Raw genomic sequence first — 17,438 nt, 5'->3', positions numbered from 1 at the left:
CTGACATTTTGGTGTGGAAACACACATTTATGCTGATTTGTACATGTAGGGCTCTGCATAAATCTTAATCACCAAGAGAAATAACAATTACAAACAACACCAATTTTAAAAAAATCCAACAAAAAATTGGTCAAGTGGATTGAGTATGGTTTGAAATAACGCACAAGACGATGTTTGTCCCCTGAGAGCGCTTCAGGGGTAAAGGTTTCACCTTGAGAGAAAACTGGTACATGGGGTTAATCCTGCTGAGGTCATTGATGATGAAGAAGAGGAGTGACGCTCTCTCAGCTGCTGGGCGGTATAGTTCCCGAGCCTCGTTGATCTTTGTCTCATTCTCTCTGGCCTCCACCACCTGCGTGTTCCAATTGCGCAAAATGAGCTATTAGGCTCTCAGTCATGCTCCAAAACCCTCTCATTACACATATTCCTAACTACACATCATTTGCAGCTAATGCAATAAAATGAGGCACTTGCTGTTGTGTGACATTCAAAAACACTTGAGTGACCAAAAAAAACACATGCACTTGACTGCAGTCTGACAACTGAGAGGACCCTGTTGGTGTGGTTATAACTTCACCTTGTACTGAATGTGAGCAGCTGTAGACTTGGTGTTCTCAAGTTGCTCCACCAGAGAAATATCACCCAGAAAATTACCACAGGCTCCAGAAAGGCGACTCAACAGATCGTCCTCCAACCTTTTGAGCTCAATCTTGAAGTGGTTCTGTTGAGTGGTCAGCTCCATCTTCATACACACAACAATTTAGATTGACAGATTCATATTATAGACTGGGGTCTTACATTTAAAATCACTCAAATCAAAATGGTTTACTGTAGATACAACAGTCAACATCTTTCATAAAATGCTCAAGCATTCACCTTTAGGGCCTCCAGATCAGGCCTTTCACAGGACACTACCTTTCCCAGCAGCTGTTCTTCCAGGCCAACAGGAGTCACTGTGAAGTTAATGAGTGTGGTCTGGGCCTGGAGCTCAGGCGGGAAATGGGGATTGGCCAACTTAGTGTGCAGTATGAGTTGAAAGTTACTGTTGTATTCACACTCTTTGCCCCCAATTTGAATGTACCTGGAAAAGTGCAATTTTAAAATATTAACTCAAGCCAAAATTGACATTACTGCTGCGTTGTTATATTAAAAGGTCACTGTTGGTAAATTTGATGAACAAAAAGTACAGAAACCATGAAGGTGTTAGAGTAAGTGTGCTTTAACATGTGGAAAAACTCAGCTTTGTTACTATTTAAGGAATGACTCCCAACTCAAAGTCACTTTTCTAGCTTTTTCTGAAGCTGTCAAATGTCTCACACAGTCATCATCTTAAAGGAAATTAATTTTTGCTTAACTGTGAAGTCAGCATGGAAGAAGTGCTAGGGATGAAATGATAGCAGCTAATGAGTTTGCATGTTTACAGATCAGTTTACATGACAACTGGGTAAACTCACTATGCTGATGAGCTCCAGAAAAACAAAAAAGTATGCAGACAGGTTTGTTTTTGACAATCTACAGTCTCCAGTGTAAAGAGTGACCATTGTGAAAATGATAACACTTATTTTTTACTGCCTTGCAAGAACAAAGAATCTAATTCCAAAACTGGCAACAGAGTTCAGTTCAGTTCTACTTCCATCAGTGAGTCATTACTGCATTAAATTTCAAAGTGAGAAAGTGAGGATAATTAGAAATATCACCAGTTCTTTCCAGTGCAGGTGATTTTTTTGAATAATTCAAAAACAATCATGATGATGACAATAATGATGTTGTACATTTAAATTCTGGCAGTGCAAACCCTTTGTATCCTGGAACCTGTCTGTAAGCAACTGAGCTTGTCGACCTCACACTTGCACATGTTGCAACTTCCAACAAATGAAAGAACTTCACTCTGGTTCCAAATGTCACTTTACTGTAGACAAATAATCTTGAATAAATATGAAAGATTACCACCACAGCAGCCAATATTTATCTGTTCCTGCATTTCAATTAAATTAGCACTGGCTTGACGAAGCTGGTGGCTTTTCATTTTTCTCTAATTACCCCTTAGATGTCAGGCAAGGCCCCAATTTTACAGCACAGGTTCCTCATGGCCTGGGTCTGGTTCAACTCTATATCTTCACAAGCCAGAATTAATGTACTATTGATAGAACCATTACTCCACCAAATTAAAGTCCTTGCTGATGGATTGGCTTGTAGTCTTCCGTCAGCCATGAAAGGAATAATTAGTATTCATTACTTCACACTCTACAACATTCCAATTATTAATGAACTTCAGCTGTGGAGCCCTACCAGATCCATCATGGCTGCCCCAGCAGGTTGTATTAATCATCGACAGAAACAAGTGTGTGGGTCATCTACAAGGGATAAACTTATAATCAGATTTACTATGATGAATTGTTACGTCTGGACAGACGGGACTTCAGGAGAAGCTCAATGAACATGCGCTAAGATATTCAATATTCATGGTCATATATAGATCAGTGCAAGAAAGACATAAACATTTTTGAGAGGGAAGTCAAAGCAGGATGTCAAAATAGAGTATTTTCTATTTTTCTTCTGTAGGTTTGCTGGATTTTACCTGTTGAGGGTAACTGGTAATTGAACAAAGGAAATTGCAGAGCAGCTACTATATTTTGGCAGCACTGTTATATGTGTGAAGTGGATTTCAGTGGGCAGCCACGGTCATGTTTAACAATCAGGCTTGAAATCAAGCAGATTTACAAAATATACGAAAGTACCACTTGGTATGGCATGTCTAAGTTTCTGATAAAGATTTTATCTAAGAGCATTAGTGGTGGAGCCTTACTTCTAATTAAACAACATGAAATACCCAAATTTGACCTCACATCTTGACAAATGACTTAAGTTATGATTTAAGATAATCCAGATGCAACAAGTCATGTTAGTGGGTTTAAAGCTGATTCACTAATTTTATTATACTGCTTCCAAATAAATAAGTATAGACAAATGCCAACACATCACCTATCATGATTATAAAATTACTAAAGCTGATTTGAGATTACCATAATGATGGAGGACCAGTGAATTTAGTTTGTTACATGCCAGCTTTTTGTGGCAGACAGAAGTCCTTATACATAACCATGACTGTCCTCAATTCCGCTTTTACACTGAGGCTCAGCTGTTCAATATTCATCACACCTAAAGAATATGAACACACAAATATACATCTATCACCCGTCTTGAGGGGACAATCAATATGTTGGCCTCTGGGATTCAGAACACGCGCCACAAATTCATTTATAATCTAAAGAGTGGGCAATAATAATGCATTCAGTCATGTCTTACTGGTGCTTCAGTGCTCACTGAGATTCAACCATCTGGCAAATCTGCTCCTATTGTCTCACACCACAGACACATTGTGATGGGTTGTGGGTGTATTGACTTGTGTATCAAGAGGGATATAAAAACCATACATTGATTTAGTATGTTTTCAGCAAAACAAAGCATTTACTATTGGTGAGTTGGTTTGATCCCTCAGTAGTACAACAGTGTAAGTGCAATATTGCAGGTTTATTACTAACCTTCCTCTTTTGATAGTGTTCCTGCCCAGCAGAGGCTCCAGGACCGGGTCTACCTTTTCTGGCAGATTTTCTATCACAACTGTTTCACCACAAGCAAGAGCTTGTTCAATCACATCTAGATACCTACCAAGTCAAAAGCAATGAAAGAAAAAAACAAAATAAGATGTATTTTGACATGTTCATTTCTATGGTATATTAGCACTCCCTGGCATTTTAAAGCAGGACACCATGATTGCAAATGGATAGATAGTTCCCCCTTACCCTTTCTGTCCCAGCTGCACCACCCTCAGCTCTGACCCTAGCCGGTTTCGGATCCACTTGATGCCCTGCTGCTGTGGGTCAATGATGAGTGGCCAACGCTCACTGGTGGTCAGGATGGCAGCGTTCTCGGTGGACATCCTATCATTTGGCAGGCCCTGGTTATGCCAGGCAGCCACAGTGGCATCATCTGTAAGCATGAGGATGGGATCCAGGCCGTCTGTCAGGGGTGCGGAGACCTGGAACAGAAACCAAGGAATGATGTCACTGTAGTTGGAGCACCAGTGGCAGCTGAGGCAGATGAGCTTCAGTTTGTAGAGAGAAAGACAACTGTGATCTAAACAACACCAAGTCTGTTGCAAAACTGATCTGACCTTCTGAGACCGAAGGAAGGGGATCCATGCATTGTTTAGAAGCTCCACGCGATACTGCCTGGTAAAATAACCCATGTAAGAGACGAATGCTGAAGTGAGGAGGACATCACCACACAGGGTTTTCTGTTGCGTTTCATATTGTACAGTTGCTTGGGACCAGCGCTCCTTCTCTGACTGCAAGACACAAAGAAAAGTCTTAAATATCATTTTAAGAATCAACAGGAAACACACAAAAACTGATTTACAAGGGGAATTCTTCTGAAGACAGTTAAAACCAAAGGACTACATTGGACTCTACAATGCAGGGAAATTTGCATACTGTGCAAAGTCCCACTCCATTTATTTTACAAACTAAAAAAATGTAAGCACTAAAGCAGACCACTGCCATTCCCTTAAAATAGCTTTGGAAGTTTGATTCACTCAGCATCAATTTAGCATTTATTTAAACCTTCAATAGTATGACTGTGACAGCCCTACAACAATAAATCATGCATGGCATTTTCTTACAAGGGGCTGTGGATCTAGAATATGTCACATAATAAATTCTCAGACAGTTAAAAATCACTATAATTTTACTCTAATGTATTATGGATTGCCTGTAATATCACTCAGTCCGGGGTGAGACATTGTTAATTTCCAACAGCTGTTGAGGCTTTGAGGTAAGTTAATGATTAAATATAGACGGCCTGATTTATTAGTCTGAACACTATTGCTTCCAGGTCAATGCCATAAAGACAAAACATTTATCTTGATATGCTTAAAAGCCAAGCTGTTCCATGCAAACCACATTTATTTTGTGGGATAAGAAAGTCGAACTTACAAAATGGCCACTGAAATGGCCATCTTTTATTTCATATTAGCATCCATAAAGATAATAGATACTGTAGCCCAAACAAGGCATGCACAGCAACGGAAAAGAGTTAAATATAATATTCAACAAATTATAGAAATATGCAACATTAGACATTTATATATTCCATACATTCATATTCTATGACAATTTGTTTGAAAATTTTTGAGAATGAATTATTATTACACCTCAGACAAACAAGAGCTTGAGCAAGGACATTAGCACAGAAATGTGTATACACACGCGCGCGCACACACCCTGTCTACTGCACTGACTGAGAGCAGTGTTAGTGTAGTGTTCTTGCCATCTCTCTTCCTTTCTCCATTTGGAAACCATTCAGCCAGCCAGTTGCCCAGTTCAGCCATGCGTTTTCTGTGGTCCAGCCCTCTCTACCTGTCTCACAAGTCCCCAGTATGCTGCTGGGCCAGGCTGTAAAATCTCCCTTTGCCTGATGTACTCATACAAATGTCAGGCTATCCTGCCAGGACATAACAACTTCTAGTCCAGATTACTGATGCAATTCGATTACCAGCACCTCTCCATGAATGCCTCCGGCAAATTGACAGTTTACTTTATGCCAGGTCGGCCCCAGTGACACCACAAAACTCCTCTATCTCTCCTTGTTTACCTCTAAGCCCTTGACTAGTCGGTTGGCCAGCTCTATGGTCTGGTTGGTGCGCACCACCTCCTCCTGACAGCTGATTTTCTCAGCTGTCGCCATTTCAAACTGAGCCGTTAGGCTCTGGACGCTGGCATCGAGATCCTGGAGAAAGAAACCAAAAGGAAGCCATGGAAAACAGACACCATTAAGAAAATTTGGCTTTTAGACTAAATGACTTAAGTATAATAATAATAAAATTTCACTCACGGCCAGTTTCTTTTGCACTGACAACAGTTTGGCTGTTGCCGTTTCGAGTTCTGTATTAGCTTGTGATAATGCATGCCTCTTTGGAATGACCTCACAATATATCTGCAAAAAAGGAGGAAAACTTTATTTTAAAAAATCTCCACAAAAAAAGAACAAACCCTCTTTCAGAAAATACAAGAAAATGTCACATTCATTGTCACTACAATGGATCTGAAGGCGCTGTCTGACCTCATAGTATCTGACAATGTTTATAGCCCAGGCACAGAGACCAGCTGCAGCTGTAGATTTGGTCCGAACTAGATCAGGGTGAAACTCTGGGTTTCTCAGATACTCTTGTTTCACCACAGTCAAACAGGACTCAGGGATGTGCTCCTTGTCATATGACACCAGGGCCTGCAGGAAATCATCCACCTGACAGACATGAACACAAATGCAGTGGATACATAAATGCCCACACTGGAAATTTGGTCCGATATCAGCCTGAAATCAGGCACTGTTACAAAAAACTTCCTTAGTAATTAAAACAGAATTACAAATCAAAACAACCTAACTTTACCATAACGTTATGCTATGTTTACAAAAACGACAATTCAACACAACCCTTCTCCATGTTACTCCATGCAAATTAAATAATCTCTGTAATGTGAAATTTATGATTGGACCTGGTATGGATCAATACACTCACAGATTCTAATCGTACTAAGAAAGCATACTGGTCTAACACTGACTACTTGAATGCTTTTAGATCTGTGTAAAATATAAGATTGCCTTTCCCCTTTTCTTCACCTGTTGCCCTCACACCAACCATTAAGAGCCACTGTGAAAATAGGCTTTTTGGCTTATGATAACCTTGATGTTTTTTAAATAATATATGAGAGCCATGTATCAGATGCACATGCATTTCTAAAGTCAACCCACTAATATATTCATAAACCTAATATGTCTAAAATGCTAAAAACAACAACAACAACAAAAACCATACTTTTTGTATAGATTTTGTATATTTACTTTTTGTAAAGAATCAACCTCTATTTCATTCTAAATTCTTCCAGCTTTTTAAAAACCAAATTCATCCTCTTATGGTCACACTTGAATTAATAGTCGCTAGAGGTTGAGAAACAGGTCAACACACTTGCTCTCCTAGCGAGTGAGCATATTCATAGAGCCATCCAGCTGTAATGTGAGCACTGGAGAGATGCTGGGCAGGGCCAGGGTCAAGGCCCACACACAAATTAGATTGGCATTAATCAGGCAGATGTGATTGACATTATGACAGCTTAACCTTGCCCATGAAGGCCCGCGCCGCCTTCCAGCTCCGATCCTTAGGCACTCGACCGCGGGGGGCTAGCAGAACCATCACAGCTGCTGCTACATTGATCACTGCCACTGGAGGATTTGGGAAGGCCTTCAGCTCAGTAAGATTCATCTAAAAAACAATTATAAACATTACATTATCTTAGATCAACATCACTGAAAATTTGATGGAATTTTGTATAGTCAGATAAAATGAGGCACCTTGTTGAGGGTGTCCAGTGCTGCCGTGGCAGCTGTCAGTGATGGCTCAGCCTTGGCTAGGTCGTTTTCACAGTCCTTCTGTTTGACTGATACTTCTGCCTGGATGACAGCAACCTGTACAAAAGCAACCATTATGAACTAAATCACAAAAAGACCGTTGAAAATTGGCGTGATATAATGAGTGCACTGCCAAAAAAGTGTACAAAAACCAATATGTGACATTATATCTCACCTTTTGTGCCTCAACGTCTGCAGCCTCTCTCTTATTTCTAACCCTCTCAGTCTGCAGTCCAATCTTTGTAATTAGAGCTTCAATATTCTGGTTTTTAAAGGTCAGTTCAGCTTCTTGGGATGCCAATTTGGCTTGTAGATCCTCCACCTAAAACACAGAAAAAATTATTACATATACTTCAGTGTGTAATTTACTTAATGTCATGGAAAAACCCACACTGTTAAATCAGAGACTAATACTATTTCTAAACCTTAAACCCTAATATTAGCCTCCAATAGTATATAATAGAGACTTTTACCTGAGCAGCAGTGGTTTGGAGTTTTTGGAGGCCACTGTCAAGTCGGTTCATCTTGTGCTGGAGCTGAGCCCGGCTCCTCTCCAGAAGGTTTCTGTACAGGGTGATTTGCTGGAGAAAACTCTTGGGGGTGGTGTAATTGTACCTCTTCTCATTGCGTTGGTATTTTTCACTTGCCTGGTTGACACTGGTGTGAACGTAGGCCATGAAAAGACTGATGGATTCCTGGACGGCAGGCTGTAAAAATAAGCAGACAAGGGGGGGGAGAGGGGAGAACAGGGTGAGCTGGATTGAGTAGAGTTTAACATCCCCAACCTGATGGGGACTGAAATATTATCTTCATAAATTCTGAATTCATCTACAAGTTTTGCCATCTTACTTGGCTAGCCCTGACTTACTCAATCTGAAATTTAGGTGCAGCTACCAGGAATGATTAGGCTTTGAAACCTCTATGAAAATAATGTGTTTAGGCCACTGACGTGCAGCTTGTAAGACATGCACACTGTTTACATTATCTCTGATGCCCTCCAACTTTCTAAACACTGTCTTCAGTTGCTGTTGTACTACATTCCAACAAGGTATTCATCACATGGTGCTCAATGATACACAGCCTCCATTAATCATACAGTTAGCAATCAATTAAAGCAAAAACAAATGAGCAGAGAATACAAAGATCAAACCTAACCATAATTCATAAAAAGCCATTGTTAATGATCATGGAGCAAGCAGGAAAAAAATCATTATTAATTAAGATCTGACATAATGCTTTTTGACAAAGCATGCTATGTTCAGTTGAGATGCGAAAGAAGTTCTCATTGATTGGCCCTGTGTTACAACTATTAGTGGGTTGTGCATTTCTAACTTTAAATAAATGATCATTTCATGTCTTGTATTCCTGCCTCTTTAAGAAGATAAACAATCATTAATGACTTTACTTATAAGGTCTTACATATTTACTGTATGTGTTTCAACTTTCCAAAATATTTTGCTTTTAATGCATATTAATTCAAACTCACACAAAGTCCTTCTGTTTCACTATCACTTAGCACTAATACTCTATTAATGCCAGAAATTCTCAAGAACCACTATGAAAAAATAATTTGAGCATCCATACATGGACGGATGTAGACACAGACACAGTGGAAAGTAATAGTCTGGCACATGTTCACATATGTGATGACACTTCCTGGTTGTGACAGCTGTGCTTCCTTGGAGGGTCGTTATGTGCTTAATCACTCTTCTCTCATTAACATAAATGATCCTGGGTTGTGATCGTTCCACTGCTATGATGGAAAACAATGATATGCACTCACTGTGAGTCTGTGGGCATGTGTTCAGCAATTTGTCAGTACCTCAGCAGAGAACTAATGATGAGGAATCTATGGGAAAGTTAATCCAGCTGCACTGTAGTAATTAGAAGGTGTTCATTAAAGTCTAACTCAGTCTGGGATATGGGAATATGGGGATATGTGGCAAAGCTAGGGAAATACTGTGTTTCACACCCACAGATGCATCTCTAACAGCTAATAATGTTATTTGTAGTAATATCACAATGTTCATATGTGGTGGAAAGCAGGGAGCCAAAAATAATAATTTCATTCAGAGTTTGTCTATTAGGATGAAAGATGATGACATAAAGCACTTGGGTTCAAAGGCCTTACCTCAATGCCTTCAATCTCTTGGATGAATCTGTAGCTGACGGACCGCAGAGCATCAGTGGTCCAAGGATGGAACCAGTTGATGGTGGTGCATTGGACAAGGGCTGGAAACCTACGAGCCCTAACACGAAGAACATTTCCCACAGGAGACAAACACAGTATCACCTACAAAGAGGGAAGCCAGGGAACAAACAGTTAACTAGATGCACACACAAAAATACATATGTACCAACATATATCCACATATTTGAGCATGATGAGATATACAGCCAAGTGCACATATCGAAAATCAAAACAGATCACAGATATCACAGATACATTCAAGAGGGGAACCCATAACTGGCAGCATTCTGTGCCCCCACTTTCATCACATTGGCATGTGGACAGGCAGCCACATTCCCAGTTGGCTGGAGCAGACGGTGACGCTACCAGAGGCCCTGGCACAAAGATTAGCTGGACCGCATACATGTGTACTGAGACAAGAATTTCCTTCCTTTTAACCCCCCAGTTTGTCTGGCTCTGTTAATTCAGCCTGTCAAACATATTTAATAATATTACACAGCAGCTGTGCTTTCAATTCTCTATCTCAAACACACTAGAGTGTGTGGAAGGTTTTATCATTAATTTCTTGTGTCAGCTGTGATTGCACAGAAAAAAATGTCATAGAACTTTACTCAGCTGCTAATATCTAATCTCCTCTTTTCTAATGTTTGTACTGGTGGCTAACGTTGCAGCTATTAAGTAAGAAAATCTGCTTTACAAAAAATCTACCACCCTTGGTCTTATGAAACCATCTAAAGCAGAGTTTTTGACTAACTCAAATCGAGAGGTTTTTGAGATAGACCTTTCTCCAAAAAGTTACAATATTTTAAGAAGGAAAAAAAATATGATATTGATGCTGCTGGAAAACAGTACACTACTACATCATCACAGAATAGTGAGGGCAGGCAATTGAACACATAATCAAGACAAAAACTGGAAGAGCGACAAAATGACTGCATATTCAGATAGATAAAGTTAAGAGCACCGTTTGGTAATAGAAGATTAGAGGTAGAAAAAGTAGAGAGAATTTGAAAGACAAAACCTTCAGCTGTAGTCGGACTCGGTCAGTAAAGAACCTCCAGCAGTTCTCCCTGTTGTCAAGGAGTCCAAGGGCTCGGACCTCAGCTCTCACACCCAACATAATACCTTCGATTTCCTCCTCACTGAAGAGCTCAGGAATTTCTCCTAAAAGAAAAGGCACAGTCATGATCACAGACTGACAAGCTGCAGTGATCAATAATCACTCTCTATTCAATGCCATAATTTCAGAACAACAGCAAAGATTAAATAAGTTTAATAACTGATAAGGTACATTCATGAACTGAATGACACGAAATGGTAATAATACAGTGTGATGGGGATAACAACAAGCATTTCAAAATCACTGATCTCTCAGGCTGACACAGCTGAAAAACAGTAAGACTGTTCTGGAGTTTGGATCTGACCTGATGCCAGTAAGTCATTAATAATGACCAGAAACTGCTCATCAGGTATCTGTGCATCAGTCAGGAGCAAAGCCACACGCTGGTTCTTCACTCCAGTCTTCAGGAACAAGCCTGCCAGATCCATCTAAATAAAACCACAAATGGCATGAGTGGGCATTTATGCTGTTCACACTAATAATGAGTCTGGTAGAGAATTTTAAATTGTCCAACAATAATCAATGGGACAGCACAAGTCCCATGATACGCCTTGAAAATAGGCTATTAAATGATTACATTGACAAACTTGCTTCATCAATGAGACATTGAAATATTTTCCAGTGGCTTTTAATAGTATCTGACAATTAATTCCCGCGTCATTGGAGAAGCTGAACAAAACATAGATTCATCAATATCCTGCATGCAGCTAGAGAGGAAATTGATTTAGAGAAATTTTTAAAGAGATGTTGACTTACGCAAGTTATTTACACTTTGCATGACAACAATGTATTTTAAGGCCACGGATTGTAACTACAAACAGCTCACTTTAAGGTTACACATTTTCATAAAAGCATATTTTATGAAGTTATACTGCACTTGATATTCTGTAACCAATTAACGACATCAATATTTACCTTGAGGTCCTGGATGCTATAACCTTTATTTAGAGTGATTTGGAAGACTTCCACAGAGGATATGTAGGCAGCCAGACGAGTCAGACTCTGCTTCCCACTGCCGCCAACCCCAACCAGTAAGCCATGACCCCTTGGAGACTCCAGGATGCGACTGATGCGACAGCTGGTAATAACACAATCTTTGTTATGCCACTAAATACATGTATCTCTCACAATATTAAAATCTGCACAGAATATTACTAAAGATAGTAATATGGAGTCTCCACTACAGCAGTAAAAAACCTTTTAACATATTTCTATACCTCACATCATATTAACTTTCCTTTCTGCAATAATCTATATTCATAAAATCCCTTATGTCCTACTCTTACTACTTTTACGTTCTGTTTATATGTTCTCTTAGTAGTCGATGCGTGATTAGTGTTTTTGGTTTATTAAAGGAAAATAAGTTTACTGTGATAAATCTAATCTATTTTTTATGATAATATGTGAATGAGCTTTACTTACACATGTTGCATGGCATCTTCAAACAGCACCAGATTCATGGCTGCATTGAGCTCATTGTAGCTCTCCAGGGCATCTGTAAGGATGGCCCTGAGCACAGACCAGTCTGTAACAGGAGCATAGGAGGCTTCCTCACCCATTTGGGAAAAGTGGCAATAGAGGAGGGGCTGCTTTGTCACCTTTTTGTCCTCCAGCCCCTAGATGAGGACAAGCATAACAAATCATTTCAATGTTTCAGTCAACGTTGTTATCTCAAGGTGAAGAGCAGCAAGTTATACAGTTATACACTGTTTATCAGAATCTGAAATGCACCTCAAAGCATTCATGCACAGTCTCCATCTGGAGCCTCCGGAAGAGCTGCAGGTCCTTGTCGTCTACCAGTCTGTCTGAGTACACTCTGCAGGACTCGTGGAGCCACAGCAGTGCCAGGTCAGTGCTGTCTTTCATGGTCTCTGGCCCAGCGAAGAGAATTCCCTGAATAACACAAATAGTAAAATGAATATTTCACTTATCATTCAAAAGTCCAATTGTTGAACTTACCCGCTATCAGCACTACCTGAAAGACGTTAGACAAATCTCGTAGATTAAATGTGTAATGAAATTTGATGGCCGTGGGCAGAAAACTGTGAACCATCTTGTGATGAAGAGTTATGGCAGCTTGGACCACAGCTGCAGCGCTCCTCTGAACCAGTGGACTGAAAAGCTGCTGCTTCAGGTGGCTACACAGGATCTGACTGAAGATCGACATCTGAGCCTCAGATGAAGGAAAGTTCACAGCAAACACTGAGAAATGTCTCTGTTGAGAGCACAGGCACAATCAATATTTAGAAAATGTATAGCAGTGTATAATCTTAATTATAAAAAGACACTAGTTTAATGATGAGTTTCATCTAAACCCCAAAACTTCAGATACATCCTTGGCATCCATTTTGAATTAGAGCTAATTTATCTCAAAATATGTATCTAAACTTTACACTGCAGACTTGTTTTTTGTAGTAGTAGCAGTTGCCACATCATTAAAGTACAATCTCATCATGCTGGCACTTAAATATAAAATATTAAAATATTGTGTTGAAATCTGTTGCATGATTTATTTTGCTCCAAACCACACAGAGATTTAAGATAAGGTTTCCTTGTGGCATTGTAATTGATGAAAATTCTTCTTCTTCAGGGTTTTTCTTCACAGACAAATGAAAACAGTTTTAAGTTTCTGCAGATGAAGATTTGCTGTGAGAAGACACTGACAGGTTTTTGGAAGTACTTATAAAATGTGTTTCAGGAAAATGTAGAATAACAACTTGTGCTTAATTCACATGTGTTAATTTATATTTATTTTAGGCTACACTATGCTTCAAACGTTTAAAAATTGCTAGTGTAAATCTCAGGTGAATTGTATTAAAAATAATGGATGCTAGTATGCGTTCTTTAATCCATTTTCAGAAAATAAGATTAAGAGCAATTATACTGGTAAACATACCTGTAGTCTGGGGTTGATATTGAAACTCCCAGCAGTTGGATTCATACAGGCAACATACTGGGTATTGTGTATTTCTTTTAGGGTCAGTTTCTGTCTGTCATACCTACAGACAACAAGAAATGGAGGAGGGCTTGGTTTAATAAACAAAACACACTGTAACTTGAGAAAATGACTTGATCTGTGACATTGGACTAAAAACATATAACTGAGAGTGGGATAGTCTCACCAGTGCCCATAATCCAGATGTTGGCGTATAAGTGTATGAGGTTGCACTGTTCCATAACTGTCAACAGCTGGCATGTTCATATCATCTATAAGGTAAACCAGCCGTCTGTTGCCTATGGGGGAGTAGCTTCTGCCTGCTCTTTTCTCTAATGATTGCTCCAAGATCCCTGCAAGAGAAAGCAAGGTGAAAGTAAAAATAAAATACCTTTTCAAAAAAGCTGGAATGATCTTACCTTAGTCAAATTTGGGGATGTCATATGAAGGTAATGATTATAATAATACTTGAGGCTGAAGTTTTCTCCCCCTCCACTCTTTCTACCAGCAGAGGGTGCTACAGTTTACCTGATGTGCTACCACTGAGCAACCAAAAACCCCCACTCACCCTGCAGCATGAGGGAGGTAGTGTAGTAGTTGAAGGGTACTTTTGTGGTCATGTAACTCTCTGGCAGGCAGTCTAACTTGTTCCTGACAAGTGCAGTCTTTCCCACTCCAGCATTCCCCACAAGCATCACTGGCTGTCTCCTCTCAAGCAACAAGTCCATGAAGTACCGAAGACGTACGGTCTCTGCTGTGTGTACCAGAACAGCCTGCAATCATAGAAACAGCAGGAAGACAGAGAACAGAAACATACATGGTTATTATGGCTTTCTTTGAGTGTGATTTATTGACAGACATGTGTTCAGTGAATTGTATGTGATTTATAATTTCTTGTATTTCCCCAGTACACCACAACTATTCTGTCATAATAGCATCATTTGCTCAGAACAAAACCCCACTAATTATGGCTCAGCAAGAGCCTTTGGAGCATTCACAGCTGTACGCAGGAGCATAAAGAAAGACAATAGAGCGTGGGTGATAGCGCAAGCCTTGTTGCTCATGCCTTCACCCCCACACAGTCTGGTATGGGGTGTAGTAGATGGTAATCAGACACAGTGGCAAGCCTATCATCCATTCTAGCACCCCTGCCATAACCTCATGATGTGACTTTACCCTCTCTTATTATGTTCACTGAGGCATACATACATTTTTAATATGACTGTATTGTTCATTTTTGGTTATTTTTCTTTAAGAAGGTTGCTTCTTGTGATTGTGTATGCGATTATTAGTCAAACTGCTTTGAAAAGTTTGTGTTTCTGGAGTTACATGATTCTACTCTCCCATATTTTTTCTAGTGTACACTGCATGTTCTTACCTGTAATGGTGTAGAAGTTTCCATTTCAAAAGGAGGCACAGTATCACTCCAGGGCAGGAAGCGTCTGGTTTGAGGGTCAAGGTAGTAGTCAAACACTGTCCCCTGCGCTGGGAGCTTCACAGTCTTCATTTCTTTGGTCCACCACTGACTGAATTCTACCCGGTAATCATAGAGCTGGACAGATCATCAAAAATACAATATCATGCATTAATTCATATCATTTCAATGGACAACCCCACCATTAGTCCAAATAACTGACAGTTAAGTGTGTATTATTCTTGGTCACTTGACATTCTTGCCATGCCTCTCAACAAAAGGAAGTGTTGTACCACCCGCTATATTTATACCTTTGAGAAGAAGGCAGACGTACAAAGACAAAGCAAGGAGTAAGTGAAGGGATAACTAAGAGGAGTAATCCCGAATTACACATTTTTCTGTGGAAAATGCATAATTTCTGTCAAGGGACAACTGTTTAGTTTTAAGTACCCAAGAAATAAAGCCTGAACTTTATTAGGTTACAAATACTATGGCAGTGTCATGTCAAAACACATGTGCCCACACTGTCCTTATAGTTGCTTTATACACATGCTGATATTTAAAAGAGAATTACATTAGAATTGCTCTACCATACTCAAGTTCATCCACTTGAACAAAAGTAATACCTGATCTTGATACATGGCTCCTCCAAAAGCCCAGATGCAGGCAAAGGTGAAGTAGGTCTCATAGAGCTCACGTGGCGAGTCAGATGGAATATTTGCTGGTGTTAGAAGGCAGTCAAGTAAAGTGCAGAGTGTCTGAACAAGGAGAAAATAATTATTTTATTGTGATTTTCTGACTGTATTGGCACACAAAAGCAGAAATAAATATACTGTGAGTGCTTGTGAGTTGTGTACCTGCACCATAGAATTCTCTGGGATGGGAGTGATGGTCTTGAAGGTGTTTCTCATTTTTTCCAGACAACGAGGAACATATTTTTCAAACAGTATGGTGAGATGAGCCCTTTCTGTCTGCCGCTCTCGTTGGTCAATCCAGCTGGCAACATACCTGAATGATCAAGGAATCATTTTATACTGCTGGGCTCCCTTGTGTTTTGAGTAGAATACATTTATACAAACTGTTACAGTGTTGTTGCACCCTACAGAATTTTAAACAACATAGTCACTTTAGAGAAATAAGCACTATACATAATACAGAAGATCATAAATTTTTATACTATCTGAATACAAACTGTGCAACTCACGGATTCCAGCCCAGGTCCTGTTGGTTAACATAGAGGATTCCCGCCCTGGATACAGTAGCAGGAGTGGCCGCCCTTAGGTGACTGATTTCAAACACCAGCCGCATGGAGGAAGTAAGTGGCACACGTTCATTACTGGCCAGAGTCAGGACCTGAAAAGATATTATCAGGCATGATGGTTTACATACAAATATATATATATATATTTGAATGGTCAATATGATGGACAAGACTCTACCCAAACGATAAGGTAAACACCTTCATATCTCATCAGGTTTGACAGAGTTTCTTTAGAATATTTCAAAGGCACAAGATCACTGTGACATGATTCATTACTCTGGAAAAATACCTCCAAGTACTCACAATCCAGGAAGTGATTGCTGAAGGAGAGGGAAAGAAACATCTTATTCTATCTATACCACCTTAGTTGCTATGTGTTGTACAATAGTGTATGAGTGAACAGGAGGGAGGTACCTTGTTGTCATCCATCACTGTGTTGAGTGATTCAATCCACATCGGATCAATGTCTCCATCCAACACAATCCACTTAGGTCCTAGGTGGGAGATGTTTGCCTGCTCTCGCATCAGTGATGAAAGCAAACCTTACACAGGGATGCAAACAACAAACTGAGATTGCAAGGTATAAGCACTATTTACACCCAGCATGATTTGGAACAGTTCGTGTTTTAATTTTGTTGTTCTCATTTAAAACCAGCTCTGCTTACCATCTTTCCACTCTCGAGTTGCAGGATGGATGAAGCCAAACAATTCATCTCTGTCTACTGCCTTTGGATTCAGGTCATTCCATACAGGCTTCCTCTTCAAGTTTACATAGGTTTTATGGAGAACTCTCAATATCTGTTGAAAATATGCACAGTATACCTGATATTTGACACCTGCCTTACAAAATTAGACTGAGAATTTACTTTCAAAACATCTGAGGCATAAAAATCAATCAACCAATCTAACCTGGCTTTTCCCAGTCCCTGCATTTCCAATAACAAAGACAGAATGACGCACTGCCATGAGCTCCTCCAACTGCACCACCTAACAAACAAAGTTGTTCATGAAAAGATTCTTTCTTCCTTTTTTTGAAGTATTGGCAAGGTATAT

At 39.7% G+C, this 17,438-nt stretch overlaps 1 protein-coding gene across 1 annotated transcript in view; it reads right to left on the bottom strand.

The window, feature by feature from the left end:
* Positions 1-17,438, bottom strand: part of LOC108891167 (dynein axonemal heavy chain 11) — a 40,564-nt gene that overhangs the window by 8,315 nt on the left and 14,811 nt on the right. Inside the window, exons 39-68 of the mRNA XM_018688285.2 lie at positions 17,295-17,372; positions 17,051-17,183; positions 16,800-16,927; positions 16,329-16,477; positions 15,982-16,132; positions 15,751-15,882; positions 15,089-15,262; positions 14,279-14,483; positions 13,898-14,063; positions 13,672-13,774; positions 12,751-12,990; positions 12,507-12,668; positions 12,198-12,391; positions 11,691-11,853; positions 11,080-11,203; positions 10,677-10,819; positions 9,596-9,757; positions 7,938-8,171; positions 7,640-7,786; positions 7,408-7,521; positions 7,175-7,318; positions 6,121-6,303; positions 5,893-5,994; positions 5,653-5,787; positions 4,175-4,348; positions 3,804-4,039; positions 3,543-3,665; positions 877-1,081; positions 578-742; positions 212-352 (exon numbers count right to left, since the gene is read on the bottom strand). Of these exons, the coding sequence (XP_018543801.1) occupies positions 212-352; positions 578-742; positions 877-1,081; positions 3,543-3,665; positions 3,804-4,039; positions 4,175-4,348; positions 5,653-5,787; positions 5,893-5,994; positions 6,121-6,303; positions 7,175-7,318; positions 7,408-7,521; positions 7,640-7,786; positions 7,938-8,171; positions 9,596-9,757; positions 10,677-10,819; positions 11,080-11,203; positions 11,691-11,853; positions 12,198-12,391; positions 12,507-12,668; positions 12,751-12,990; positions 13,672-13,774; positions 13,898-14,063; positions 14,279-14,483; positions 15,089-15,262; positions 15,751-15,882; positions 15,982-16,132; positions 16,329-16,477; positions 16,800-16,927; positions 17,051-17,183; positions 17,295-17,372 (4,710 nt within the window). The remainder of the gene's footprint in view (positions 1-211; positions 353-577; positions 743-876; positions 1,082-3,542; positions 3,666-3,803; positions 4,040-4,174; positions 4,349-5,652; positions 5,788-5,892; positions 5,995-6,120; positions 6,304-7,174; positions 7,319-7,407; positions 7,522-7,639; positions 7,787-7,937; positions 8,172-9,595; positions 9,758-10,676; positions 10,820-11,079; positions 11,204-11,690; positions 11,854-12,197; positions 12,392-12,506; positions 12,669-12,750; positions 12,991-13,671; positions 13,775-13,897; positions 14,064-14,278; positions 14,484-15,088; positions 15,263-15,750; positions 15,883-15,981; positions 16,133-16,328; positions 16,478-16,799; positions 16,928-17,050; positions 17,184-17,294; positions 17,373-17,438) is intronic.

Source organism: Lates calcarifer, linkage group LG15 (genome assembly GCF_001640805.2).
Source record: "Lates calcarifer isolate ASB-BC8 linkage group LG15, TLL_Latcal_v3, whole genome shotgun sequence".
NCBI lineage: Eukaryota > Metazoa > Chordata > Actinopteri > Centropomidae > Lates > Lates calcarifer.
The sequence above is the reverse complement of the archived record's forward strand: the minus strand, read 5'-3'. Positions and strand labels throughout refer to the sequence as shown.